General features: G+C 51.6%; 15 protein-coding genes across 15 annotated transcripts; 9 read left to right on the top strand and 6 right to left on the bottom strand.

Annotated features, from left to right (window-relative positions):
- Positions 1–411: 411 nt before the first annotated feature.
- Positions 412–1,853, top strand: N7474_007272 (uncharacterized protein; the record flags this gene model as incomplete). Its single annotated transcript, XM_057198682.1, has 4 exons — positions 412–555; positions 666–764; positions 853–1,490; positions 1,571–1,853. 4 exons carry the CDS (start codon positions 412–414, stop codon positions 1,851–1,853), a joined length of 1,164 nt encoding a protein of 387 aa, XP_057052122.1.
- Positions 1,854–2,508: 655 nt separating this feature from the next.
- On the top strand, positions 2,509–2,751 carry dph3 (CSL family zinc fnger-containing protein; the record flags this gene model as incomplete). The annotated part of the gene is made up of 1 exon (XM_057198681.1): positions 2,509–2,751. The coding sequence occupies one exon, from the start codon at positions 2,509–2,511 to the stop codon at positions 2,749–2,751; it is 243 nt and encodes an 80-aa protein (XP_057052121.1).
- Positions 2,752–3,604: 853 nt separating this feature from the next.
- N7474_007270 (frataxin family protein) lies at positions 3,605–4,356 on the bottom strand (the record flags this gene model as incomplete). The annotated part of the gene is made up of 2 exons (XM_057198680.1): positions 3,605–3,877; positions 3,982–4,356. The coding sequence occupies 2 exons, from the start codon at positions 4,354–4,356 to the stop codon at positions 3,605–3,607; spliced, it is 648 nt and encodes a 215-aa protein (XP_057052120.1).
- A 1,087-nt stretch (positions 4,357–5,443) lies between these two features.
- Positions 5,444–7,030, top strand: N7474_007269 (uncharacterized protein; the record flags this gene model as incomplete). The annotated part of the gene is made up of 1 exon (XM_057198679.1): positions 5,444–7,030. The coding sequence occupies one exon, from the start codon at positions 5,444–5,446 to the stop codon at positions 7,028–7,030; it is 1,587 nt and encodes a 528-aa protein (XP_057052119.1).
- A 231-nt stretch (positions 7,031–7,261) lies between these two features.
- Positions 7,262–9,504, top strand: N7474_007268 (transcription factor domain-containing protein; the record flags this gene model as incomplete). The annotated part of the gene is made up of 4 exons (XM_057198678.1): positions 7,262–7,413; positions 7,465–8,091; positions 8,149–8,706; positions 8,757–9,504. The coding sequence occupies 4 exons, from the start codon at positions 7,262–7,264 to the stop codon at positions 9,502–9,504; spliced, it is 2,085 nt and encodes a 694-aa protein (XP_057052118.1).
- A 234-nt stretch (positions 9,505–9,738) lies between these two features.
- N7474_007267 (uncharacterized protein) lies at positions 9,739–10,838 on the top strand (the record flags this gene model as incomplete). The annotated part of the gene is made up of 2 exons (XM_057198677.1): positions 9,739–10,606; positions 10,663–10,838. The coding sequence occupies 2 exons, from the start codon at positions 9,739–9,741 to the stop codon at positions 10,836–10,838; spliced, it is 1,044 nt and encodes a 347-aa protein (XP_057052117.1).
- An 875-nt stretch (positions 10,839–11,713) lies between these two features.
- On the top strand, positions 11,714–13,685 carry N7474_007266 (fungal specific transcription factor domain-containing protein; the record flags this gene model as incomplete). Its single annotated transcript, XM_057198676.1, has 4 exons — positions 11,714–11,959; positions 12,015–12,291; positions 12,342–12,779; positions 12,829–13,685. The coding sequence occupies 4 exons, from the start codon at positions 11,714–11,716 to the stop codon at positions 13,683–13,685; spliced, it is 1,818 nt and encodes a 605-aa protein (XP_057052116.1).
- A 115-nt stretch (positions 13,686–13,800) lies between these two features.
- On the bottom strand, positions 13,801–14,755 carry N7474_007265 (amidohydrolase family protein; the record flags this gene model as incomplete). Its single annotated transcript, XM_057198675.1, has 2 exons — positions 13,801–14,628; positions 14,681–14,755. 2 exons carry the CDS (start codon positions 14,753–14,755, stop codon positions 13,801–13,803), a joined length of 903 nt encoding a protein of 300 aa, XP_057052115.1.
- Positions 14,756–15,117: 362 nt separating this feature from the next.
- Positions 15,118–16,758, top strand: N7474_007264 (uncharacterized protein; the record flags this gene model as incomplete). The annotated part of the gene is made up of 3 exons (XM_057198674.1): positions 15,118–15,528; positions 15,575–16,133; positions 16,187–16,758. The coding sequence occupies 3 exons, from the start codon at positions 15,118–15,120 to the stop codon at positions 16,756–16,758; spliced, it is 1,542 nt and encodes a 513-aa protein (XP_057052114.1).
- A 94-nt stretch (positions 16,759–16,852) lies between these two features.
- On the bottom strand, positions 16,853–17,938 carry N7474_007263 (Ldh family oxidoreductase; the record flags this gene model as incomplete). The annotated part of the gene is made up of 1 exon (XM_057198673.1): positions 16,853–17,938. One exon carries the CDS (start codon positions 17,936–17,938, stop codon positions 16,853–16,855), a length of 1,086 nt encoding a protein of 361 aa, XP_057052113.1.
- A 299-nt stretch (positions 17,939–18,237) lies between these two features.
- On the bottom strand, positions 18,238–19,206 carry N7474_007262 (d-3-phosphoglycerate dehydrogenase protein; the record flags this gene model as incomplete). The annotated part of the gene is made up of 1 exon (XM_057198672.1): positions 18,238–19,206. The coding sequence occupies one exon, from the start codon at positions 19,204–19,206 to the stop codon at positions 18,238–18,240; it is 969 nt and encodes a 322-aa protein (XP_057052112.1).
- A 327-nt stretch (positions 19,207–19,533) lies between these two features.
- Positions 19,534–20,428, top strand: N7474_007261 (RraA family protein; the record flags this gene model as incomplete). The annotated part of the gene is made up of 4 exons (XM_057198671.1): positions 19,534–19,583; positions 19,653–19,827; positions 19,893–20,063; positions 20,150–20,428. The coding sequence occupies 4 exons, from the start codon at positions 19,534–19,536 to the stop codon at positions 20,426–20,428; spliced, it is 675 nt and encodes a 224-aa protein (XP_057052111.1).
- A 176-nt stretch (positions 20,429–20,604) lies between these two features.
- On the bottom strand, positions 20,605–21,324 carry N7474_007260 (uncharacterized protein; the record flags this gene model as incomplete). Its single annotated transcript, XM_057198670.1, has 1 exon — positions 20,605–21,324. The coding sequence occupies one exon, from the start codon at positions 21,322–21,324 to the stop codon at positions 20,605–20,607; it is 720 nt and encodes a 239-aa protein (XP_057052110.1).
- An 850-nt stretch (positions 21,325–22,174) lies between these two features.
- Positions 22,175–23,573, bottom strand: N7474_007259 (SDR family oxidoreductase; the record flags this gene model as incomplete). Its single annotated transcript, XM_057198669.1, has 3 exons — positions 22,175–22,496; positions 22,570–23,257; positions 23,345–23,573. The coding sequence occupies 3 exons, from the start codon at positions 23,571–23,573 to the stop codon at positions 22,175–22,177; spliced, it is 1,239 nt and encodes a 412-aa protein (XP_057052109.1).
- Positions 23,574–25,481: 1,908 nt separating this feature from the next.
- Positions 25,482–26,300, top strand: N7474_007258 (glycoside hydrolase family 128 protein; the record flags this gene model as incomplete). The annotated part of the gene is made up of 1 exon (XM_057198668.1): positions 25,482–26,300. The coding sequence occupies one exon, from the start codon at positions 25,482–25,484 to the stop codon at positions 26,298–26,300; it is 819 nt and encodes a 272-aa protein (XP_057052108.1).
- Between the last annotated feature and the right edge of the window lie 722 nt (positions 26,301–27,022).

The raw sequence follows: 27,022 nt of genomic DNA, 5'->3' as shown, positions 1-27,022 counted from the left end.
TCCAGCAACGCTGGCTTATTGATGGTCAGGCTTCGCCATGGACTGACTGGATTTTCTTTTTCTTTTTGAACTTTCCCCCATTGTCTGAGTGTACATTTTGCGATTTGGATTTTGCGCGAGATCAAAAATGGGAGGGCGCAGGGACGGCTGGCTTTTTGTTTTGTGTGGTTCACTGGCTATGGAGACAAACGAGATGGAGATGAGGGAAGAGGGGGAGTCAATGGGTGATCAAAGCTGGAATGGCCAGCTGCACTTGTATGATTACGATGATATGGAAATGCAAATGTACGAGTATTGCAGGCTATCTGATCTCCGTAGAAACGCCTTAGTCTTAGTTGGGACCGAGGTTCGTAGATCATTGTTGATGGCGGTGAAGCTCTCGTCTCCTGTCCCCATTTTCCTCCGTCAACCATGATCCCTCCCTGCGATCCCTCGATCCTCGCGCACAATCCTCTATTCAAGCGGCTCTATGAAAATCTAACGACCACGCTTTTCAATCCCGATGGCTCGACGCGTGCGCACAGCGCGCTCCCGGAGCGAGAACGCGCGGTGGAGGTATATACCCCCTCCATCCCCCAAACGCCGCCTTCGTGGAGCTTGAGCTTGTCGCACTGGGCACGGAAGAACAGCAAGATACAGGAAACTGACTATTGTATCCGGATTAGGACTTGAAACAATGCCAGACACAACATGCAAAGAAGCGGATCAAGGAGCGAATGCTGCGGCGATTGGCGTTCGCATCTGATAGCGGGCTACCCGATGAGGTCAGTATCGCGTCCGTCACTTGAGACGGCACTCTTTGTCGCGCCGTGTGTATTGTTTTTGCCCGTGCTTATTCTGGAGATATCGCAGTGCCGGGATAATCTCGCCATCATATCGCTGTACCTGGAGACACCGCGTGCCGCAATCGACCCCGACAGACGCAAGCAAGACAAACAAGGCGCCCAAAATCCGGAGGAGGAAGATGGAGATGACGCCCTCTCACTACTCGCACCGGACATTGAAGCATTCCACTCGCACATCCCAACCATTGCCCGCTCACTCTCCACCCTCCTCTCGTCATCCGTCAACAACCTCCGAAACCTAGCCACCGCACAGCCAACCACCTCTCCAGAAACACCACCAACAGGAACAGGAGGTATTCCCACCTCCTTATCACGAAGCATCCACGCCCCAGTACATCTAAGCCACCACGCACGCGCACGAGCCCGTGATCGCCGAGTTCGCACATCCATTGCCTCCGCGCCGCCAGTCTCGAATATCCTCCGGGAACGGGTGCGCGCGTTGCGCCAGATCCAACTGTTCGAGCTGCCCACAGCCAGACGACAGATGGCCGCGACAGCGGCCGATGTGCTTGCGACCCGAACGCTGGTATTAGAGAGGACTGTTATTACCCTCGAGCGGGTTAAGCATGGTGCGTTGGCGAGGGCGACAAAGGCCAAGGCGGAGCATTTGGCTACCGTTGCGCAGGGGGTTGAGGGGAAACTTGAGTATGTACTGCACCATTCGTGCTTCGCATTTTTGAGAAAGCTGTTGGGAGCACTGCTAAATCTAAATCTACGTTCGATAGAGTTACGAAGCTCGAAATCACCGCTTCCATCTATACACCCGAAACTCTGGCCGCGCTCACCCGGTACAGAGATCACCTCCGCAAAACGCGGGATCAGCTGGAAGAACGGCGGATGATGGCGATTGAAGAGCTCCGGGATTACGGCGATGTGGAGGTGTCTGATGGATCCGGGACACAGGCTGCGGGTGATGGCGGGACTCTGGCGGAGATTGCTCGTCGATATGGAGCACTTGCCAGAGAAGTGGAAACGGTCAAGATGGAGATTGCACGGCTGGGCGAGTGATTACCGTTATTAATGTCCAACGAAAGGACTGATTTTGTATAGAAATAGCCCAAGGTACACACAGCCGATATATCAAAACGTGGAACCATACTGATTATATTAGATGTGCGATAATGCGCAAGGACGATAAAAATGATGACTATTGCCTCGAAACGTCGCCATTAACACCCTGAAGAGAGTGAACTGAACGGATGTGCCGAACCCCACGGTGTTGTTTATCCCTGATTATCAACTATTTTCCCACGCATCTCCTCAACCATTGCCTGCTCTCTTCTACCACACCCAGTGTATGAAAGAGTTCGCTTCTTTGCTGTTTCCATCCAGACATATCGAAGGATAAATTTCCTTTCTAAATTAGTAAAGCCAATTATGATAATAAGAAGGTTCATTCATCTCACAATTCATAACCACCTTGTAGGCTTGCGAGGTACACCTGATGGGGGAGTTGCGAACCTTCCTCCCTCGTGAGCAGGCCGCTATACGTCTGCCATACACTCTGCTATAGTACATAACTAACGTTACGCCTTTTAAACACATGTATACGGCTGCTTAACTAATCTCCCGGGTCACATGACCACCCCCAAACTTTTTGCCGCCACCAAAAGAAAGAAAGACTATTCATTCACATAAGTCCCCCAGAACATCCCCTTCCAAAATGGCCGACGACGCTCTCTCCATCTATGACGAGATCGAGATCGAGGACATGACCTTCGACCCAGCCATGCAAATCTACCACTTCCCCTGCCCCTGCGGCGACCGGTTCGAGATCGCGATCGACGACCTGCGCGATGGCGAGGAGATAGCCGTGTGTCCGAGCTGCAGTTTGATGATTCGGGTTATTTTTGATCTGGTGAGTTTGTTCCAGCGGTGGAGGCTGGATATGTTCCTGAAATGCTGATAAATTTTTTTTTTTTTTTTCAAAGACGGACCTGCCTAAGCCGGATGGTGGGCAGAATGCAGGGAGCGTTGCTGTTCAGGCGTGAATGAACAGAGCAGATGATATGAAGAGATGGGTTTTATAACACACAACAGGACAGGATAGGGTAGGCGCTGGTCTTGGTTACGCCGAGACGAGATGAGACTCCTTCGAAGATACCATGCCATACCCAGTGTCCTCCCCCCATGATGTTCCCGCTTGTGAACTTGTTCGCAGTTCCTGTGCCGAAGCAGAAAGCAAAAGTATCCGCTGTTCCGGGGGTGGCATATACTAGCATGTGTATGCACTCGACAAACTCGATGGTGGATGGGATGGGATGGGACCTGCAACGACAACAATCCAAACCCTATATCCTCGCCACGGCCGATAACATTTATCATATCCAGAACGAATTGCACACACCAACATCCTCCGTGTGCCTCTCCAGGCAACGCTACCGTCTACAGACATGGCTTCAAGACTGGCTTGCTTGAGTGGGATACAGCTGTGAAAGAGGTCTCGCTCGGCCGGGTGAGATGGGTTTCACTGTCTCGAGTTGGGCTGGTTACAGTGACTCGAAACAAAGAAGGGCTTGCGGTCGTTGTATAAGATAATGCCTAGATATCTATCGACTCTCAAGCGCCACGCACCGCTCGAGTCGGTCATAGATTGCACCTATCTATTTAGCCTGAATCAAAGATGAATGATATGATATCTGCTGATCCTCTCTCAACAAATCCATGAGTATGAGTGTAGCGATGTAAAAAAAAATACAATTGTTAAAGCAACATCATTATGTAGCCACCACCCACATCACCCACATCTCCCCTCCTACCTACTCACCGTCACTATAAACATCCGCCGGCAAGTTCAGCGTCAACTCCGAATTCAACAAATCCGTCAGATTCGACCCATCACGCAGATAAACCCACTGCCCACTGACAAAGGGCCGCGAGTCCTGCTTTTCGTGCATGCGGTCGCCGCCGACGATCCAGTCGTACCGCTTAGGCCCGGAGATGGGCGAGCTGAGCCAGATTTGCTTGTTGGGCGGTTGTTTGTTCAGCACGTAGGTTCCTAACGCGGGGACGGTTATGTTGAGGACACCGGCCTGTTTGTGGGTAAGACATGTTAGCTTTTTGGTTTTTTCCCCCAGTTCCATACTCCGCTCGGTCTTTTGAGGTAGTGAGAGAGAGGAAAGTGACGAAGACATACACTATACTCCGCCTCAACATCCGACCCCTCCTCCTGAGCCTTCTCCAGCTCCCCAAGGAGCACGTTGAAGTAATGCTCCGAGTACTCCATGTACTCCTCCGTCGACAAGGGTGTCGGCTCAGTCACGTGCTCTGCAGCGCCCGCTACAGGCGGAGGCTTGGGGTCGGACGAGTCGGGCTGGATGCCCTTGCATCTGGCGGCAGAGGCGTGCAATGCACGGCTGTTAGCGCAGAGTGGTGTCGCCGAGCTGGGGCGGACGGCGCTGGAGGAACGGAGAAGAGCGGAGAGGGCGGAAGTGGTCGTGGGCGTGGTTATGCGGAGGGGCCGCATGGAGCTGGAGAGCAGTATTGCTCGTGGAGTGGTGCGGGACAGCATTGTTGTAGATGGGTGCTGGGTTTGTTCTGGGCTGGGGGTTGGAGCTGAGGTGCCATTTGGATGGAGGAATCGAGCAGCACTACATCATTATGGGTTCACCGCCTGCTGCTTTTGGATTATGACTTTATGGACTGTGATTGGCTGTATTTGAGTGTAGAAGAGGTGAAGAAGGAAGGGTATTGAATACAAAGGGGTAGAAATGGGTAGAAATACTCCCTGGTCTGCGTTATTGCTCATTATCGTTTTTGTGAAAATATTCATTGGAGACACTCCTTATTTCTTGATCTTCCAACTTTACCCTGATTAGTCTGTTGATGCTCAATGTTGACCAGTTCTCAGTGAACATGCCATGCATATGCCAGGTACCGTGCATGCGTGTGATATAATGTTATTTTGTATACTCCAGGCAGGGTTTCCATCTATAAAGTCTCTACTTATACTGGTATCTTGAGGCGAATTGATCTTCCTCAGCGTGGATCCTCCGATCGGCAAATAAGTGGGACTAGAAGAGGGGGAGTTAAAGGTTGCTTATCATAATAACAGGCTTACAGAGAACTATATGTGGGTAGTATGGCAAGGGTGTCGTCTAAATGGTCCTTGAAGATTCAAATGGCTGGTCGCTGTTACAATATATGGTCTTGGCGGTCTTGCTTTGACTCTGCCCCCATGACACTAAGGCTTACCAACCTCCACTTCCGTCCTAGAGACTCTTAGTTGATTTGCTGGATTCAGCACTGACGGAATTTAAACCAGAAAGCAACTCCACTCCGTGGCGAAACAGAATAGTAACCCTCGGCAGGTACGTGGCACTGACATCACATCTCCTCACCCTTTTAAGGTTAAGCGTCTTCCCCGCATCTTTACTGTGCCCCGGATTTCTGCGCCGGCGGTGAAACTGGAGATATTAAGAACACGCCAATCATTTCACTTATTGGCCGGAGACATGGAGATCTGTGCATACGAGAGTCTGTGGAGAGACGAGGGGAATTGAGACTGATGGCTCCATCTGCGAAACCTAAAAATGTCATGCCCATCTCCCATATATGTCTGTCATTCTTTCATTCTGTTTGTTTCCCTCTCAGTCACAATGTTACACAAAATTGTGGTAAACGCCTACAATCTTTGGGTCGTGGTCTTTGTCGCCATCGGTACCATTGCCAGTGCCTATGGCCTGGCCATCATCGGGTCGACCGTCGGCCAGCCCAATTTCTATACCTACTTTAATCTGGCTGCCCAGGGTGAACCAGGTTATGCGCATACTTCCAACATGATCGGAGCCCTCAATGGCATCAATTCCGCGGGTGCAGTCTTTGGATGCCTCTTTCAGGCCTGGGCTGCAGACTACTATGGTCGCAAGCGGACTATTCAGGCCGGATGTGTCGTGCTTATCGTCGGCGGCGTATTGTGCTCTGGTGCGGTGGATATGGCCATGTTCCTCGTGGGCCGCTTTGTTGCCGGTATGGGTGCTGCAATCCTTGCATGCATCGTGCCAATCTACCAGGCCGAAGTGTCGACAGCGGAGACCCGCGGCGCCATGGTGGCCGTTACTGGCATCATGTATGCTGTCGGCTATACCCTAGCAGGCTGGTTAGGGTTTGCATGCTATTACATGTCTGCCAATAACCCGGCAGCCAGCTTCGCCTGGAGGTTCCCGCTGGCGTTCCAGACTAGTTTCCCTCTGATCGTCCTAGCGGGCAGTTCCTTCATCCCGTTTTCTCCTCGCTGGCTACTGCAGCAAGGACGTCGAGAAGAGGCCTTTGAGATTGTCAAGCGTCTGCACAGAACTCCCGAAGATACCAACGATTCCCGAGCCAAACAAGAATTTTACATGATCGAGAAACAGTTCGCCCACGATAAGTCTATGACGATGCGGCCATTCGAGCTCTTCCGTACCTCTGCCAACCGCCGACGAGCCATGGTGGCCTTCATGCTGATGTGGGGGAACCAGTTTCTGGGGGTATTCGTGTTGGCAAACTACGGGGTCCTCATTTACGCAAGCCTCGGATTGGGAGGCTCAATCCCGCTCCTGCTCAATGCATGCTGGGTTAGCTTCACGCTTATCGGCAACACCTGGACCGCATTTTACGTCGACCGCGTTGGCCGGCGGACGTGTCTGCTCATCGGCTCCATTGGCTGCACCGTGGCCGTGATATTCCTCTGTGCTCTGTCGGCGCGGTACCTCGGCACAGAAAACGTGCCCGGTCTGCGCGGTGGAGTCTTCTTCGTGTTCTTTTTTATCTTCTGGTGGTGTTTCTTCGTCGATGCAACACAGTATGTCTACGTTGCAGAGATTTTCCCCAACCACCTCCGTTCCCAAGGCGTGGCTTTCGGTATCGCCAGCTTCTATCTAGGTTCCGAAGTTACTCTTGTCGGGGCGCCGGTTGCGTTTAACACGATTGGATGGAAGTTCTATTTTGTGCTGATTGTCCCGTCGTTCTTCTATATCTTGGCGATCTATTTCTTCTTCCCCGAGACCAAGGGTCGCACGCTGGAGGAGATTGGGGGCCTTTTTGGCGACGAAGCTAACGTTGTCTCGCATTGGTATAATGTCACTGAGGAGGAGCGTGAGAAGCTTGCACGTGAGGCTCTTCGGGAGACGGGAGATGGATCACTTCCCGAGAGCGAGCAGGAGGAGGAGGCTAAGCCGACTACGGTTCACGAGGAGTTGTCTTGATTTTGGCATGGTAGTATAGTCAATCTAAGAGAGCAATGCCTAGTCTATCGTATATTTCCAGATTCTATACTCCCACTTGCCTTTTATTGTTACTTCATACTTCTCCGCCATTATGGAGTTTCCGCTCGGCCGCGCTCCACATCCCCGCACTTCCTATCTCCCCGGGAGAGACCAAGTGTACGTGCCGTAAACTAGTCGACTGCTCAGCACATGAGTTCCTAATCATTCATCATGGTAGCGCCTGGGCGCAGGGCTTCACATGTCACGACGGCCTGTGATCACTGTTTCCGCCTGAAGGTCCGATGCGACGGCGCATCACCGAGCTGCGCCAGCTGTGATCGACTGCAACAGAGATGCACGTATTTGCGACCTGACAAGCGCAAGTAAGTAAGACCTAGGGGGATACTAGTGGATCGGTACGTTGACCCGATTAGGATATCCAAACTTGCCGTCTCACAGCTGGTGGATCGGATCCGCCTGTTGGAAAACACATTGACGGAACATGGCATTCCAATTCCATCACCGCAGCCGCCGCAGTCGAGCTGCGTGGTGCAAAACTCCCAAGAAAACGTGCCAGACCCTAGCGGCTGGTCGGCACTGTCGCTCCTGAATGATTCCGCGCAGGAAGGAGACGATCGTGAACGGGCGCTAATCGAACGAATTGATCAAGGAAATACGCTGACTCCGGGCCTGGACCCCGATATCGAGCTTCTCGTAAAACGGACTGGGTCCCTTCAGTTTACGGAGCATGGACAGCTCAGGTACTTCGGCACGACTTCGAATGTTCATTTCCTTCGCACCGCTATCCCCTTCCAACCGCAGCTCTATCAGAATGGGCTGGGCCAAACGCCAAACGCGTGGCTGGAACAAGCTGGCGTGGGCCATACAATCCCTCGAGAGTTTGAAGATCATTTGATCAAGTTGTACTTCACCTGGGAGAATCCATACTTCAATGTGGTGGACCAAAATGCTTTTTTGAATGCCCGTCGACAGGCACAGTTCGGCTCGAGCTCAGACTCGTTGGTAGCCTCTTGCTACTCTGAGCTACTTGTTAATGTCATGTGAGCATTTCTTATCCGCAGCCACTGTTATTGAGTTGACTCTTACTATTTCAAAAGGTGCTCCTGGGGCGCATTATTCACCGACCAAGCCCTGCCCGAAATCCCTGGCTCGTTACACGACTTCTTCATCCTGCGTGCCCGGGCACTGCTGGAGCGCGACATTGACAACCCCACCATCGCAACAGTGCAAGCCCTGGCAATGATGAGCGGTAGCGAAGCCAGCCATGGCAGAGATTCACGCGGGTGGTTGTATGATAGCATGGCGGCGCAGCTAGCTCATCATCTGGGTTTGCATCTGGATGTTGAGCACTATGTTCGGTCGAACGACATGTCCCGACAGGAAGCTACTGTGCGCAGCACTGCGTTCTGGGGCACATATGTAATCGATACTGCGTGGAGCTATTATCTTGGTCGATTGACAATGCCAGTCGCTGATGTGAATCGAATCCCTGTTCAGTCGCCGGCAGGAAATCAGGTTACTCAGTACTGGGAGGACTACACAGACGAGTCTGTAAATCTGAGGCGGCCTCCGCAGCGCTTTGTTGATCCACTGGCTCCAATGTGGGAACACCAGTTGAAACTGTGCTATATCATGGAACGCCTGCAGAAAACATTGTAACTCTTCTAGTCCATTTGGAGGCGATTAACGCTAACATGCTCTCTAGCTATGACAAGCGCACGGGCTCCATCTCCCAACTACGTGTGCACACCATCGCCGTGACATCCGCCCTAGATAAATGGCTAGGTGACCTTCCAACCGAGCTAGCCGTTGATCCAAACAGCACCTCAGGCATCTATTTACCACATGTATTGGTCATGCACACCCAATTTCACGAAACCATGATCTTCGCCAACCACCCGTTCATCACGCCTCCACGAACAGGACAAGCACCAGACTCGCGCCGCAAATACGTTGAGTCTGCGCGGATAATCACCCGTATTATAGCTATCTATAAAAAGCTTTGGACGCTGCGCCGTATCAACATCCAGGGCATACACCCCATGTTTACAGCGTCAATGGTGCACCTGTACATAGCGTGTACCTCTAGATGCTACGACGAGTTTGCAATTGCCATTGCAGACCTTGAGGTTTGTTGTGACGCAGTCAAAGATGCATCTACCTCATTCCAGCTTGCGGGGTGGCAGCTCCGGTCTGTGCATCGGGTGTGTCAGCTCTGGCATGATTTACTAGAGAACCAGATCTCTGCGCAGCCACAGAAGGTATCTCAGCCTGATCCTAAGATATGGCCACAGGACTGTGATCGGTGGGCAACTATTGAGGCGGTGATTCAAAGGGCAATGGTCTCTACTGAGGTTGGATCGGCGCCGGAGGAACAGAATCCTTGGTTTAATGCGTGGATGCAGATGCAGGAGATTTCAGCTGTGGATCCGTTTTCCATGGGATCAGCGTAATACATGACGCAAGCTGTTCCTGGGGCAATTTAGTGTTTAATTTTGAAATAACCTTTCCGTTGTTTTGCGTCACCCTTCTCCGCACTCCACTTGTAAGTCGGCCCGAGGGTGTGAAGTATAGAGGGGAGGACCATAAACCTATAAACCTTGGAATTGAAGTAAAGACGGACAAAGTAAAGAATATAGCTGCAGCTCTTTTATTCGTTTAACCGAACCCCATTGAATCTCTCTACCATGGCCAGCGCCGACTACAGCAGCCTTCCCCGTTTTGACGACCTCCCAGGGATGGAGGGCATGCCATCCGGCTGCGCCTGGGGTGTCTTCGACCGAGACGGCAAAAAGGATCACCTTGGATGCATCAACCTTCTCACCCCATCAGTAGTCCAAGCAGCCCTTCGTGAAGCCCAAGACGGGGAATCCGTATCCCTAAACTGGCCGATCAACGCTCTGCAGATACCAGCATTTGGACGCGCCGGACTTCAGCACCGAGTAATTTCCTTTCAGGATAATGAAGATGAGCATCACAGATTACATGGTTTTGATGACGAAGTCACCTTCAACACACAGTGCTCCAGTCAATGGGATAGTCTGGTGCACTATGCCCACCAACACTCTCAACTGAGCTACAATGGTGTTCGACCGTGTGTACAGACTCTCGAGCAATCATCTACTCCCTTTACTGTCGACCCAAATTTACCGACCCTGAACCACTGGCACAATCGTGGTGGCATAGTTGCTCGCGGTGTTCTACTCGATTATAAAGCTTACGCTGATGCGCACGGTATAAAATACTCGCCCTTTGACGCGCACGGTATCACTGTTGATGAGCTTGACGCTGTTGCCAAGTGGGAGAGTGTATCTCTGCGCCAGGGTGATATCCTCATAGTCCGTTCTGGGTTTACCCGTGCCCTACAGGGGATGTCGCCCGAGAAGCAGCAGGAAGCATTGAAGGGTGGTCGTGCAGTTGGGGTAAAGGGATGTACTGAGACGGCCAGATGGGTGTGGAATCATCATTTCGCTGGTGTTGCTGGCGATGCTATTGCATTTGAGCAGCTGCCGCCTATGAAAGAGGACAATTCGGAGGGAGGCATTGCTGACTTGGGTAAGTCTTTCTTTCCATATTTTCTTACGAAATTATATTAATCAAGTGATGGATAGTTCTGCATCAGTACTTCCTCAGCTTGTTCGGTTTGAATATTGGTGAGCTGTGGGACCTTGAGGCGCTATCGAGGACGTGTGCAAGCAAGAAGAAGTACTCGTTCCTGCTGACGAGTTGTCCGCTCAATGTGCCAGGGGGTGTGGGAAGCCCTCCAAATGCTCTAGCGGTTTTCTAGTTCGGTATCTCTTCATGTTAATGTGGTCACTCTTCACACCTCATACTTGATGACTTTCCCCTACATTTTAGTGCTTTCATTATTATATCTTTAGGAAGAGCCGAACGCATCTATGTGAAACTGGCCTTATTTGAAGAGGATTTCTCATTGCCTTCGCCAGAAACGCTTAAATACGTACATACTTTGTGAAACTAGATAGTGAGATAGGCCGTAACCCATGGATTATTGCCTTAGCCCCCATCCGAATCCTCACATCGGGTGGATTCGTTGCTGTGTCCTATTCAATAATCACGACAGCACAGGTAATCTGAGTGTTTCTGCCTGGGCATAAAAAAAAAGAGTTCCCATTAATACCTCTGCAGCCTGCAAAAATACGCTATCATTAATAGATCCTGTAGTACAAGTTGGTATGGAGCCCGGGTATAGTCGGGAATAATTAGGGCTTTATTCACCGCCTTCTAAATGGCTCTAATCCAACGACATCTCCTTTTGCCATCGGAAAGGAAAGGAAAGTAGGGCCCGGTATTTCGCGTTTCAAAAACTTTCAACGGCCTGGGACCTATGCATCAGGAAAACTCGAGAAGGAATTGAAACGCAACTCTGAATGACTTGATGGGTGATCCAAGTTGAACAACCACTGAAAGCAGTCCGCAGCATGGCCACCACAACATCAAGAGGGCGAGTAGAGCGGGGAAGCCGGACTCGCCGTGGACTCACCTGTGAAAACTGCCGCGCGAGAAAGGTATTTATAGTCCACCTCAAGTCCACACTCCGCTCGTTACTCACTACTTCAGACACGTTGCGATGGCACTCAGCCAAGCTGCAAGACTTGTGACGTCTATCATGATGAGTGTCGTTATGAGAAGCCTCCTCCAATGTCGCAGGTGATAGCCATGGCCAACAGACTTCAAGAGGCGGAACAAACGATCCTAAGATTGAAGGAAGCACTGGAAGCAGGATCTTCACCAGCTCTGCAGCAGGCGGATCCGAGTACCTCCCCAGCGATAGAAGCACGGACAGATCGCAGAAACAATCCTATCGAACACCAAGGCCAGTTTTTGTCCAAAGAGCCTACCTCGGAAGAATTGCTATCAGACTTGAGTCTTGATGAGCATGGCAAAGTAAGTTGACACGAAGTACTATGTTATGACCATGCCCATTTATTATTTGGAATAGATATCGTATTATGGACCCACGTCCGCTATTTATGAACCTCCAGCACTGGATGCATCGGCTGCGCATTCCCAGTCCGAGGATGAGGTGTCTTCCAAGTCGAATATCCGGACGCTACTGACCTGGAATGCGGAAGAATATCGATCCTGGGAAGAGTTTGCCCATGGCAACGCTTCCATTGAGAGTGGCATCCCACGTGCGATTATTTCCAATTTACTGCAAATCCATTGGTCCTGGATTGCCCCCATGTTCATGTGGGTATACAGACCAGCTTTCATGCGTAAGATCCGATCCGATCGTGCAACCCTGGAGAATATCTGACAACAGCAGGGGACATGACAACCGGTGGCCAGTATTACTCGCCTTTTCTTCTCACCGTCCTCTGCGCACATGCTGCACGCTTTCACGAGGGCGAGGTAGGCGAAATGCTCATCTGTAGGGCACGCTTACTTCTGGGCCCAGAAATTCAAAAGCCAACCTCGATCCCCACCGTGCAGGCCTTGCTACAGCTCAGTGCTCGAGAGATGGCGTATGGGTCCACGTCGCAAGCATGGCTTTACGGCGGGATGGCTTTTCGAATGGTCAGCGATCTAGGTCTTCATCACAATAGCGGCAAAGTATTGAAATTGGGATATCTCAGCCCAGAAGATGGGGAGATACGGAGACGACTATTTTGGAGTTGTTATTTCTGGGATAAGGCTTTAAGTCTCTATCTAGGGAGATCGCCCGTGTTACTTGAACTACCTTTTGATCATAGCCCTGAGTTCTGTGAGTTACTCCTCTCGTGCTTTGCTTCGCGGATACTGATGAAAGAAAGTGGACACGTTCGCCGAAAATGAACTGTGGTCTCCAAATTATGGCGACATGCTCAACTTGAGTAGAGTCTCTGTCGGAGAGTATCCGCCAATGAAGGCTCATTCTATTTCTTGCTTCGAAAACTCCTGCAAACTCGCCGTCATTTTAAATGATATTATCCTCCAACTCTACTCTCGACGTGGTTCTCCAGACATGAGTGAGACGTTGCGAATCAGAGAGAGGCTCGACGACTGGCGAGAAAATTCACCGCAACATCTAAAATACGACCCAGAAAATTTACCGGAATTCTGTCCTCCGCCGCATATCATGACCCAGAACCTCTTCTACTACGCAATCATCATATTGCTGCATCGGCCATTCTACTCGGCCCCTGCGCGTCATCTGGCCTGCAGAAAGGCGGCAGACAGCCTTGAGAAGATGCTTTTGCTCCTTGAGAAGACGTTTGGCTTCAACCGTATCACATACTTGATGGCGTACTGCATCTACACTGGTGCATCAGTCATGATCAAGGATGTCAAGGCCGGTGACCTCGAAGCAAGCAGCAAGATGCAAACCTTCCTCCGAGCGCTGAAGCAAGGTACCAAAACATGTCCTCTGCTTCAACGGAGTCTGGATATCATCAATAACAGCTTGCACTCTAAACCTCCACGATTTGCACATTTGAATGACAATGCACCTGCAGAAGATCTAGTTACGGCGAATTATCTGCCAGCTTTCCCTTATCTTGATCCAGAGGTTACGAATCACCTTACGACAGATCAGCATCCCAGCAGCATGGACCTGGATGCATTTTCATTCCTCGATTCTTTTCCTGAGCAGCACATCAACACTGCCACAGGGGAATGGTATCTTGGATAAGGAAAAAGGAGACCGCGGTGTGATTTCTGAAAACCGGAAAGTTTCTAACAGCCTTGTACAACTATGGATAAGACATCTTATACAACACATTCTTTATACCTGTGGATCGTTATCGCTAGTCATCGCCGGCGTATTGCCACAACCTTCTCGGATTATCCACCCAGATTTTCCTCACCAGGTCGTCCCCAACCTGCCGACACCAGGTCTTACATCTAGCCACCCAAGCCTGATCGTCAACCTTCCTATACTCCTGGATCTTAGTCCTGTCGCCTCCGGGATTCGCCGAAACTCCACCACTATGCGGCCAGTCGCTCGCCCAAACAACTCTGTCCGGAGCGGTAGTCAAGATCTCTCTCACATACGAGTCTAGCTCCGGCAAATCCTCGAACCTGTATACTCCACTGAGTTTTGTATACACGAGACCCGACTTCAGAAGTTCCATGAAATCCTGGAACCCATTCTGCAGTCTCGGCGGTCCTTTCGATGACTCCGGATGGCCGATGTGGTCAATCACAACCGGCACCCCCAAGGCTGGCACAATCGATGCAAACCCCGCGATCTGATCCAACGATACGTACACCTGGATTACCCAACCGAAACGCCTGATTCTATCCGCTGCGCGTGTGAACAAATTCGCTAATGCGGCCTTGTCAGGCCGTGTATCTGTTGTCCGCAAGTTGAGACGGATTCCCCTGACTCCGGCGTCATGTAGCTCTTGTAGTTCATCATCTGTGGTTTTTTCAAGGTCGATGCAGGCGACTGCGCGACCCTTGCCATTTAAGCGGCGAAGGGCATCTAGAAGGATTGAATTGTCGGTGTGGTATACGGAGAAGGCAACGAGACAGTTGTGACTAATCCCTTGACTCTTTTGGAAGGCGAGGAGCTCCTCGAGAGCGGCTTTTTTGGGGCGATAGGGGTGTGATGCATGGTAAGGAAAGTTATCCTGCAGAATATTTTTAATAAATTCAAGAAAAGGTACGGGAAATTTTCCTTACTTCGTCTGCGACGTGGACGTGGCTGTCCCAAGCGCCAGCTGGGAGGGAGGTGTCTAGGTCTGATACCGATCCCATGTTGTGTTGTCGCTCGAGAATGAAAGGAGAATTTTGAATGGCGTTAATCAGTAATAATATGCGAAATCGGTCACTCCTAGCAAAGCAACGACTCAATATTGCCGTCTCGGAACTTCGCCGGATACTCGCCGCGGCAGCTCGCCGAGGGGGTTCGCCGGGATCCCCGCCCGGCATTTACCCCAGTCATCTGTGAAATGTGGGGAAGCCTGAGCAGGATCTGGACCCCATAAAGATTGATATCAAAGATCATAAGAGGTTCCTTCGGCAAATGTATCGTGCTGACTGGGGACAAGCAGTCATTTGCTACAAACGCAACCCATTGTCCATCTCATTCTCAGGAACTGTACCACTAAAGTTCTAAAATGGGGGCTACCGACGACGCGCAACATATTGAACAGGCAAACACACAGAACATGACAGACATTGAGAAAACCGACTACCAAGTGGCGGAAGAGACCCAAAAGGAGATCCAGAATCAATATGATCCGGAATGGATCAGAGCCCAGAAACGGTATCTATGGAAGCTGGACTGCATCATTTTGCCTGTTGTCTCTCTTCTGTATTTCTTCGAATACCTGGATCGAGGAAATGTCGCCAATGCAAAACTTTACGGGCTCGATGATGGGCACGATACTCCCTCGCAGGGGGTTAGCGCCGGGATCACCCCTCTTTCCTCGTCTCAATGGCAGCTCGTTGTGATGATCTTTTATGTTGGACTGGTACTATTCCAAGTTCCGGGATGCCTTGGTTACCGTGTTTTCCCGCCTTCGAAGGTAAGAACAACGTCTCTTTTCTCCGACTTGTGCTGATACTCGGCAGTGGATTGCTTTTGGTGTTTGTGGATGGGCCATTGCAAGTCTCCTTCAGAATGTCGCTTTCAACCTTGCAGGTGAACTCGTCTGCAGAGTTTTCCTAGGCACTTTTGAAGGCCTTTTTGGCACCGGAATTGTCTACTACCTTTCTCTGTGGTACCATCGGACTGAAATGGGCGTCCGCGTCTTCTGGTTCTTGGGACCCACGGCCATTGCTGGAGCATTCGGAGGCCTGATTGCTTTCGGTATCGGCCACATTGATAATGGCACACCTGTGTGGAAATGGCTTTTCCTGATTGAGGGCTTGCCATGTTTCTGCCTCGGGCTGTTCTGCATGTACTGGTTGCCCGATCGACCACTCAAGAACTCCCGGTTCTCCGATATTAACCAGGAGATTGCGGAAGCGCGTTATCACAACGAATCTTTCGACAAGGCCGGCCATATTCAAAAGAAACATGTTATTTGGACGATTACCGACTGGCGGCTGTACGTGCAAGCGGCGATCTATCTTCCCACGGCAGCGCTTCTAGCCTCGATCTCGGGCTTTCTGCCTACTATTGTCGCCAGTATGTATTTCTTGAGGCCCTCTTTTTTTGGATATACTGACAGACTTATACAGACCTGGGGTACGAGGAAGCCACGACGGCAAACCTGATGACAGTCCCGCCGTATGCCTGCGCATTTGTCCTCATGTTCGTCGCGTCCTGGTCTTCCGACCGTTTCCGTGATCGAGGCAGACATATCGCTGTCCTCATGTGCATTGCAACAATTGCATACGCCCTTCTAGCCACGCTGCCCGAGTCCAAACTGGGCGGCAAGTATGCATGCGTCTGCATTGCCGTTGCCTGTGTCTACGCCACGTACCCGCCCACACATGCCTGGGCCGCAAATAACTTCGGCAATGAGACAAAAAGATCCATTGGTATGGGCCTATACACAGCGATTGGCAATCTTGGCTCCATTGCAGGGACTTGGTTCTACCCCAGCACAGACGGGCCGCAGTTCAGGAAGGGGCACTTCGTGTGTATGGGTTTGGCGATAGCAACGGCGGCGTTTGCGCTGGCTAATCACTTTGCTTTGAAGGCTATCAATAAACGGCGGGACAAGATATACGGAAAGCCTGTGCCTGGAATGCCTGTGGATGTTACGGAGTTGGCGGATAAGGCTCCGATGTTCCGCTTCATCACTTAGTTAGGGCTTGCAGAGCCGTTAGTAGCAAGTCTAGAAAACTTCAGCTCTGTTTGGATACATGAAAACAATTTCTGTACATTCTTTCTCAACATATCTATTTCATCTCTTCCAACTTGAAATCAACACCTGCTTGTGTCGCCAACGCATGCAACGCATCGACTTCCCCTCGCGAATATGGAATGCCCTCTACCCTTCTCTTCATTTCCACGTCTGCCTCGATCTCTCCACTGGTATAGATTCTCTCTACCCCAACAGCCTTATCGCATTCCCGAACCCTCGTCAGCAAAGTATCCATTCTCCCCTTCAGTTCCTCCATTCCGCCATCCAGAAAGACCTCCGGACGAAATACCAAGAACCAATGACCGACATCCTGCGGCTCCTTCAGGTTTTTGTACTGGTCATTCACACCACCTGCAAATGCAGCTCCGGACATCAAACCACCAAACATATCCATCATCATCGCCAGTCCACTCCCCTTAGGTCCCCCAATAGGCAATACCACACCTCCAGCAAGTGCGGCCTCTGGATCCGTCGTCGCTCGACCCTCTGCATCCAGCGCGTACCCTTCCGGGATTTTCTCCCCGCGCCGAGCTGCCTTTCGAATCTTTCCTCTGGCTGCCACACTGGGCGACATGTCGAGAATGAAATCTCCTGCCTCGCCACCGGGGACACCAACAGCAAAGGGACTCGTCCCAAGAAGCGCCTCCTTCGCACCCCACGGCGGCATGCTTCGCGATGCATTCGTAAACGCCATAGCCGCGCAACCCTTGTTGATCGCCCGGAGGAGATACGTTGCCGCCATGCCATAGTGATTACTATGTTTGACAGCCACGACGCCCATCCCATACGTCTGCGCCATCTCGACGCCCTTGTCAATAGCGAGGGATGCAGCGACAAAGCCGAACGTGTTTTTGGCGTCCAAGTGCGCCATTACGGGCGTTTTCAGGTCGAACTCGAGATCGGGGTTGGGGTCTAGTACACCGTGCTTGATACGCTCGATGTAACCACCCAGTCGATTGATACCGTGTGTGTCCACACCGCGGAGGTCGGCGAGGACAAGCGAGTCTGCTATCAGGTCTGCGCGATCTGAGGGAACATTGTATTTAGAGAGGACTGCTGTCACGAAAGAGTGCGCGGATGAGGAGGGGACGTTCACGGTTGTAGATGACGGGTTGGCCATTTTCTTTTTCTTTGGTAACGCCAGTCTTGGGGATGTGCACGGTAATTGCCGAAGAAGAGCGTACTTGAGCGAGAATATATAGCGTCATGAGACTGTTTTCCGAAATTCGGCAGCCGCCCTTTCTCCCGGAGAGTCTCCGGGGAGCCTGCGGAGAGTCCAGAATCCTTCCATGCGGGGATACCCAGACCTCTAACTTGAGTATGGGCATTAGCAGTTCTATCTATAGTGATTATGAAGTACAGCATTTGAAGTATATACAGCAAATCTGTAGCTATCGACGTTCCATTTTATAGATACATTTAGACTAACTTCCCCGGCACATCATCAGTCTTCCCCTCCAAGACAGCTAGTAATGTCTTCACCACGGCAAGACCACTGGTACTCTGATTCTCAATGGTCGATGCCCCAATATGCGGTGTCATGATCACATTATCCAGTTCCAAGAAATCTCCATATGCCTCCAACGTAGGCGGCTCCACCTCCATAGCATCTAGGACAGCGCCCCAAATCCTTTTCTCTTTCAATGCATCCAGCAAGGCTTTCTCATCCACAATCCCTCCCCTAGCCGCGTTGATCAAAATCGCCCGATCCTTCATCATCCCCAGCTCCCGGGCCTTAATCAAACCCCTTGTGCTCTCGAGCAACGGCACATGCAGGGTGATCACATCCGACTTGGTGATCAGCTCGTCCAGCGTCTGGACTCTGGTATGCGGAATTTCCACCTGATTCCACACATCTGCTGGTGCAACAGGATCAAACCCGATCACTTCTGCCTCGCACGCCCCGATCCACTTCTTAGCCGCCACTTTTCCGATATTTCCCATCCCGACCACTCCCACAGTCTTGCGAAACAGACTCAGTCCCAGAGTCTGGCTGCGCACAATCCTATCGCCATTTCGCACGCGGCGATCAACTTCCGCCACCCGCCTGCTCAGGGACAGGGCCAGGGCCAGCGAAAATTCAGCTACAGACTCGCTGTTCAGCGCGGGGGTGTTGTGCACCGCGACGCCGGCCTCTTTGGCGGCATTCAGGTCGATATTGTCGACGCCTACCCCCTGCTTCACGACAACACGCAGCTTCTTGGCGCGGTGGAAGTCGTCGGCTTGGAGTTGTGTTTCGGATCGCAATATGATCCCCTCTGCGTGGTCGCGCCAGTCTGCTTTGCGGGGATCATTGGGGAGGATGAGCTCGATCCACGAGGTAGATTTGAGACAAGCAATTGCATCTTCGTGGTAGGGATCGAGCACGTAGACTGCTGGTTTCGCCATTGTGTCTGTGTTTCGGTTTAATGGAGACCTTCGTCTCCAGAATTGTTTCGTTGTCTATATCGATCGGTACTTTTTTTGAAGGCCCACTTTCGCCCACTTACCCGGAATTTCGCCGCGGTCGAACCCCGCGGACGGTCACCGACCGAGGAGCTGTCGCGGGCATGTCCGATTCCGGGGATGCTGATTACATCGGAGCTCTCTGTCATTTTGCTCTTGACTCGGGCGATGTCACTACTGTCCCTAACCATCTCTAGGATTCCATCGCGGCTGCACACATCCAGATTCCTCCTGCGCCCATTATCATCCCACTTCTCCACCACCAGCAAAATGGCCTCCACTCAAGATCCCATCGTCAAGGCGTTGCAGCAGTACACCACGTAAGTATCGCTCGACCATTTCCCGTATGAAACCATACTATATACATACTAACCAACAACCAACTAAAGATGCGACGTCTCCGACGCACTCTGCAAGCTGAAATTCCGACATGGAGGCTTCCTATCCGGACTGACTTTGTGGTCGCCTCAACGTCAAGAAGGCGCAACGAAGATCGTCGGTCCCGCATACACGGTCAAATATGCGCCGCTGGATGACCCGGCGCCGAAGCACCCAACTCACTACGTAAGGAAATACCAGACATAGATCAGATAATTTGCAGTGAGTGCTAAGTAAAGCGACAATGACAGATCGATTCCATTCCCGAAGGGGCAGTGGTATTCGTATCCTGTCCGCCGAAGACACCCAATGCCGTGTACGGGGGGTTGATGTCGACACGGGCGCAGGCAAGCAAAGCCGTGGGGTCGGTTATTGATGGCCGATTTCGAGATCTGCAGGAACACCGTGAGCTTAATTATCCGGTTCGTATAATTCACCTGCTACTGGCACCCATGAATGTAACATCAACTACGAGAAATCTGACGTTAACATATCATATCGATTTCAGGTCTTCGCACGCGACATCGGCACCGCACCGCCCTACGAGCTAGTCAAAGTAGTAGACACCAACGTCCCCGTCAAACTGCAAACAGATGAGCAGGATGTGACCATCAACCCGGGCGACTACCTGATCGGGGATCTGAACGGTGTGGTCGTGCTGCCGAAGGAGTTGGCGGAGAAGGTGCTCCCGCTTATGGCGAAGCAGGCGGATGCGGATGCGAAGATGGCGGTGGAGATTCGGAAGGGGATGAGTTTTACGGAGGCGGGGAAGAAATTTAGGGTCTAAGTCTGGGATGAGTCGATCCTAGTTGATCTGGGATACATATACGTTGTTTGACTCGTAAGCCGGCTTAGCTCGCTACACATGTGAATGAACAAATTTAGCATTAGAAGCTCAAGCGACGGCAGCAGATATTAGTGTCTGTGCGCGGCGTGGCTTCATTTGTCACAGTGACGGATCTCCTAGGATGGCTGAAGGATTGTCGCTGCGCGTTGGGCAATGCGGGCGAGCAGTTTGGATTCGTAGGCTGTTTCAATCGTGCCATCAACGAAGCGTTCCTGGCGTATTATTACGGTGAGAAGCTTTGCAAGCTGTGCAGGAGTGGCCTGATTTAGGAGATCAGTGTCGCGAAGCGTGTTGGCTTCATCAGAAGTATTCCAATCGATCCAGTCGAAGTATGGTGTGCACCACCCACTAAGAGCAGGCAGGATTGACGGCTCCACGGTGGCAAAGGAATGCCCCTGGGAGAGTAGTGGGACTATCTTTGCCAGTCTGGAAAGACGTGGAAGATCAGTGAGGGCAGGCATAGTGCCAGGAGCGACAGAGCCGTGGGTCACAATGGAGGGTTCCGATGCGGCCATATGCTCAAGGGCGCTGGAAGACGTGAGATAGCTAGGGGAATGTAACACTGGGCATTGTGTTGTGAAATAAAGAGCGTCTTGTCCGCCGTGTCGCCTGAATTCCCCTTGGAATATGTCTGCAAGAAAGGAGCGCTGCGTTGGGGTTGTGCCTTGGGTGGCTAGTGCTAGCTCGCCGTTTAGCGCTTCATAGATGCCCGGCTCACCACGATGTGGGCTATCGCGAAACGTGACATTAGCTCCCTGAGCGTAGGCAAACCCTGGTAGACGTTCAACAATAGCGCGTGCGATGGTCGCGGAGGGTGCTGGAATGGTGAGAGGCATTCTATGTAACAACTGTAGGGTGGGTTGGGAAAGGGTGCAAAAGGATGAGATGCTCTCCCATCCGCGTAAGCACGGGATCTTGTTAGGACTGTCCCATCTCCTTTGGGCTTAGCACCCAATAGAGCCAATCAGAACTCCTATCCAACCCAAGGCTACGTATCATGCACGAATGGGGTTGTTTACAAGTCTTAGTGTCCACAGTGGTCTTCTATAAAGCTGGGCGTCCTCTAATCAAAGGCGGCTGTTTAAACTGTGGATGAATAGATGAAAAATTCGGCGCCTAGCTTTGAAGACTTGTTGAGTTGTCGGCTTTGAGGGTTACTAGCTTTGTGGGACATGTTTGGATGAGTCAAAAGTTGAGGTCAAAAGTCTTTTCCTGATAATCATAAGAGGTGATCAGGGAATTCCGGCCCACATTGATTCAATGCTGGTTAAGCGTCGTTGATTCTAGCGGGAAGCGACGCCAAACCAGATTGAGCAGACGGCCGCTAGCACGAATGGCGATCTTCCCTCGAAGATGAAACTGAAGAAGCCTTTATGTTGGATGGATGAATAGTTATATTTCGATAGCTTATCCCTAATAAAGCCACTTAGCCTATTTCAAAACCAAAGGCCAAATAAATCTATCCATCTATCAGTCACCAAATCAACCACATCTTCATGCCTACCTACAATTCACCGGAGCTCTACTCCGATTGGCCCAGTTGAAGTTTCAGTACCTAAGTCAAATCAGACAAGACAATCTGATTGTGAGAGAGAGAGACATAATTATGCAACCGTTTTGTCACAGATCAGGAACAGAGACGTAGAATGATATGATTGAGAGAAATACACCTATCAACAACTGAAATTACGCCAGCGGTCTCGCCACATCCACCTTAGTCCGTGGCAACATACCCAATCCCTCCATCTCGCGATACATCTCAAAGATACTCTCCCTCGTATCGACGAATCCGGTCCAGCCCAGTCGTCGAGCTTTATTCATTGACAACTGGCCAACACCCCCAAAGGCAGCGTCCCCGAATGTGAAATAGCCTTCCACGTCCTGGAAAGGATCAACTGTCACGCTGGGGTTCGCGGCCATGATCTCGCGCCATGCTGCGGCGTTTTCGGGCTGCTTGGCCCAGTGTTGGAGGGTAAATGAGAACTTGAGTGTAACTGGAGGGCCGCCGCTATAATGATGCGTCGCAGTCAGCAGTCAGCGGATAGAAAAGGCCTCATCTGAAGGACCAGAAAAAGACTCACCCAACAGGATTATGACTTCCCCCCTTCCCAACAACAGTATCCATCCCACTCTCATCGTCCTTTGGCCTAACACCACCCTTCTCAACCCCGAACCACCGTACCAGCTCCTCCCACAATCGATCAAAACTCAACGGACTGGTATCCTGCGCATTAAAAGCCTCATTCCTACACTTATCCTCTAGCACCGCCCACTCGGTGAGGTATCCAGTCAGTCTCGCCGTAGCATGATGCGACTCCAGCAACCAAGCAGACCAATCCGCCGGAAAAACCAGCGGCTGCCCGCGGTGCGCCGCAACAGCCGCATAAACAGCGAACGGATACAGTGCATTCATCTGAGCAGCCTTGACTGCACCGATGATCCACGACGGCCGAATAACGTTCCACTCTACGTTATTGGATGCACACCAGTCCCACAACGCGTCTTCTTGGGGGTAGTAGAAGTTGGGCTCGAGGGTGACGCGGGGGTCTGATTCGATGGCCGGAGTGCGGATGCGGCCTAGGTGCACGCCATAGTTCTTTGCGCCGGTTTGGAGGGCAATGCGGCGTGGTTTGATCTTGCTGAGGGAGAGTGCGGATAGGAAGTTGGTGAGAAGCGCAGTATTGACCCGGACTAGTTCCTGCGCGTTTGTCCATGGCGCGGACCCGGCCGGTGGCCGTGGCTGCAGGTAGGAGTAGAAGAAGATGTAGTCTGCCGTCACGCCGGACGCATTTAGAGACTCTGCGATTGTTTGAGGAGACTGTAGGAAGTCGGCGGGGACGTGCTGGATGCGGCTACGCTGAGACGGTGTGAGGAGGCTGAGCATCTCCGCCGGAGGAGGACTGCGCGAGATGGTGTAGATCTTGCTCCAGCGGTCTGGGTGGTCGAGGAGGGCTCGTAGGGTTGCAAAGCCGGAGATGCCATTTGCGCCAGTTATGATTGCTGTGAGGTTCTTGATGGATGGGGAGAAGGAGGGCAGGTTGTGGTAGATGCCGTGGTGATGCACGGGATATTGTTCCGAGGACATGGCTGAGGTAGATAGATGGGTTACGCTCTGAATACCTGAATATTGCAGCTGTAGTTATATGCTCTGAATTCGACTTGATATAGTTCATTTTAACTGTCTGAATGCCCTCGGTTATACAAAAAGTCGCATTTCTAAGCGTGCGGGGGAGTGACGTTAGGATCTTCTGTGCGGGGAAGATGACCACAGCCGAGTCAGTCGATGGCACGTTTCGGCTATGGGGGAAGATTATTAGCTGGGCTATAGACTGGGTGAGTTAATCTTAAGGATAGCAGTATAGTACTGTATCTACTGGGGTCAGACCTAGGAGTCGGATGGCACGTCACCAGAAGAATGGCATTCCAGGGACCGGACTAGCGCAGTTCCCAGGAGAATATTGTCTCTGAGACAGGTCGTCATAAGTAGACTTTCGCACAGTCCAGAGTGAAACACATAATAATTAATTCTCCCAGTAACACTGCAAGGGATAGCCCGGTTGTTCGATTGATCAATAACCGTGCACCCATCCGACGAAAAGGGCATAGTTCTGGAAATTGCCGCAGCGACCGAACACAACAGCGAAGTCTAAGTAGCTAACAAACTGCACAGTGGGTAGGGGCCACCCCTGAAAATTCTTTCTGTGGCTGTCGACTGCATCCCTCGGACGTTTTCCTACAGGAGTACACTCCTCAAACTCTACGTCGTATGTACTCAACCCCTCCCCTCTCCACCAGAGTACCAGTGGTTCCAGCAGCCATCTACCGGTGCGAATCACCCGGGTCCGCCCGTTCCAGAGCTGACATTTTCTCCATCATGATGACACGAAACTGATCTCATAATTTGAATCATGTGGCCCTAAAAATAATACTTTTTTTGCCATCGGCCCCAAAGTCCGGGAGCTTGCCTGAAGAGTATTGGCGTTGGTGTCGTGCTGGAATCCGCCTTAGCCCATTAGTCTGGACTAGTGACTTGCTTATTTGGACGAGAGTAAGCCCTAAGAAGTGGGGCCACTGATGGCGGGGGCTCGTCAGAAGCGCGCAATGGGCCGAATGGGTCGGATGGGTTGGCAGGAGCCACAGAGAGATAGGCTGTGGGTCGCCAGGATGCAGGAGGCAAGGGAGTCTCAAGGAGTGAAAGAGGCGGCGGCGATAATCATTGGGGCCGGCCCCCGGATCGACTAAGATTGGGATTGGTGGTAGAATTGCATTGGTTATGAATTCCTCAGGGCTCGGGTCAGTAGTGTTCAGCAGAGTGTTCAGCGGAGTGTTCAGTAACTGCCTAGGTAACGATCATATGAATCACTTCGGCAGAACGTATGGAGTAAGTCTAGACTCTGCTAGTGTATACTCATTCTGGGCAGGCGCTTGATGCGATACACTTGGTGTGTCAATTTATTCGTGTCCAACCAATCACCGCCACGCCCCTGACAGGATCCACGGATCGACCCCAGTATCTGCTCGCCTGGCCAACCAAACGCAAGCATATCGCTCATCAGATCCACGGTTACGTCGCCCTGCCAAACCCGATCGGGCCTAGCTGCAAGGAATCAGACAGGGGTCAGCCAATCGCTCATCGCACGAAGTCAGGCACAACGTCCTTATGGATGCTGCGAAATACTAGGGTTTCTGTTCCCGGCAGGGCCAATGGGGAATCATTGTGCTAGTTCCACCAGCGTGTACATTTAACTCATTTAAATTCCGTCCTCTTTGCCCTTTCCTCTGATTCTTCTTCATCCTTCTGGACCAAAGTCATTCCTTCCTTCGTCTAACTACTTCCTGTGCCGTGCACGGAAGTTGGAGTCTCTCCTTTATACTTCTCAACAAGACTGCTTCGACAGCGTCGCCCTTCCTTTTCAACAACCTTCTCTCTCGAGAAACAGGCTTTCTCGCTTTTCTACGACCGCCTTCCTTTGCTGCAGCAGAAGAAAAAGCAATGCCTTCCTTCAGCAACTGGTTTACGGCCGCCCTGATGGCCACCTCGGCCATGGCTATGCCGCACGCAAAAGTCAAGCGCACGGCATCCAAGCGTGGCGCGGCCTACGACGACGTCTCGCTGGTCAGCTCCCTCGGCGGCAGCAGCGCCGTGACCTGGGCCTACGACTGGTCGCTGGGCAGCTTGCTGGGCAACACTATCGGCCTCCCCAGCGGCGTCCAGTACGTTCCCCAGATCTGGGGCATGAACGACCTCGGCAACGCGGGAACTGCCATGACGACCCTCCTCGCCAGCGGCAGCCAGTACATCCTCGGCTTCAACGAGCCGGACATGGTCTCGCAGGCCAACATCGACCCCACCGACGCTGCCAACGCCTACCTGTCCTCGATCGTGCCGTTCAAGGGTGACGCCAAGCTGATCTCGCCGGCCGTGACCTCGTCCATGACTCCGGGCATGGGTCTGAGCTGGTTCGAGAGTTTCATGGGCGTGTGTGGCACGGGGTGCAACCTCACTGGTCTCGCTGTGCACTGGTACGGCGATACCTCTGATGAGTTCATCACGTTCGTCGAGCAAGCTATGAGCACGGCGTCCCAGTACGGCCTGCCCGAGGTTTGGGTTACGGAGTTTGCGCTCAACTCTGATGTCAATGGCATCGTCGATCCCAACGCCACTGCTCAGGACTTCCTTGACGTAGTCCTCCCCTGGCTCGACGGCCAGGATCAGGTCACTCACTACTCCTACTTCATGACTGCTGAGAACTATCTTATCACCGACGGTGCCAGCAACGCCGCTGGCCAGTCTTACGCAGCTGCTGCGTAAGCGCGAGCTTGAGCTTGGGGATATGTTTCTTCTGAGGAGTGATTGATATATATGTATGATGTGCAGAAACCGAAAGGTGGAAACGAGCATACGAATCTCTCTGCCAGCGTTCTTGAAAAATTTTTTTCTTCTGGTGTATGACGTGTGAGGTGTTGTGATTTATTTTCTGTGTATCTTATCTAGCACTCGGAGTTTCTATGACAGGTCTCAGAGTCTCAAATAAAATATCCAGAAATTATGCTGAATTTGTCTTTCCTTCCACTTGAAAAATGTGATAGATTGAATGTGGTAACTATGAAGTACATATGGATGGGTCTTGGTCTTGGCTGGGTCTTGTAGGTGGATTTCAGGCCCTAGTTCGGGCTTACCCGTGGAACCGTAAATTAGGTGTGGGTGTGGGTATGTACCCGTTACTCACGCCCTATACTTTTTTGTATGGAGATTGTTGTACTTCTACTTGGCGGTGAGTATGTTCCACACGTCCAGAGAAATTTTTATTAAACGTCATGTCCTGTCGCTGGACTTGAGAAAAGGTTTAAGGACAAAAGAGGCAAGAACTAGCGTCATCCATGCAGTTTCGAAAAAAATAGCGCGAAAAAAAAGAAAAAGAACCGGAGAGTCGAACCAGAAATAAGGCGGCAGAGTACTGGAATGTCAAAGTGGGCAAAGACAAGAGAAAGCAGATGTCGTGGCGGCACTGAAGGTTGAGAAGGTGGATGTCC

This window comes from Penicillium riverlandense (genome assembly GCF_028828495.1).
Source record: "Penicillium riverlandense strain IBT 135883 chromosome Unknown utg000006l_segment0_segment0, whole genome shotgun sequence".
Lineage (NCBI taxonomy): Eukaryota > Fungi > Ascomycota > Eurotiomycetes > Eurotiales > Aspergillaceae > Penicillium > Penicillium riverlandense.
The sequence above is the reverse complement of the archived record's forward strand: the minus strand, read 5'-3'. Positions and strand labels throughout refer to the sequence as shown.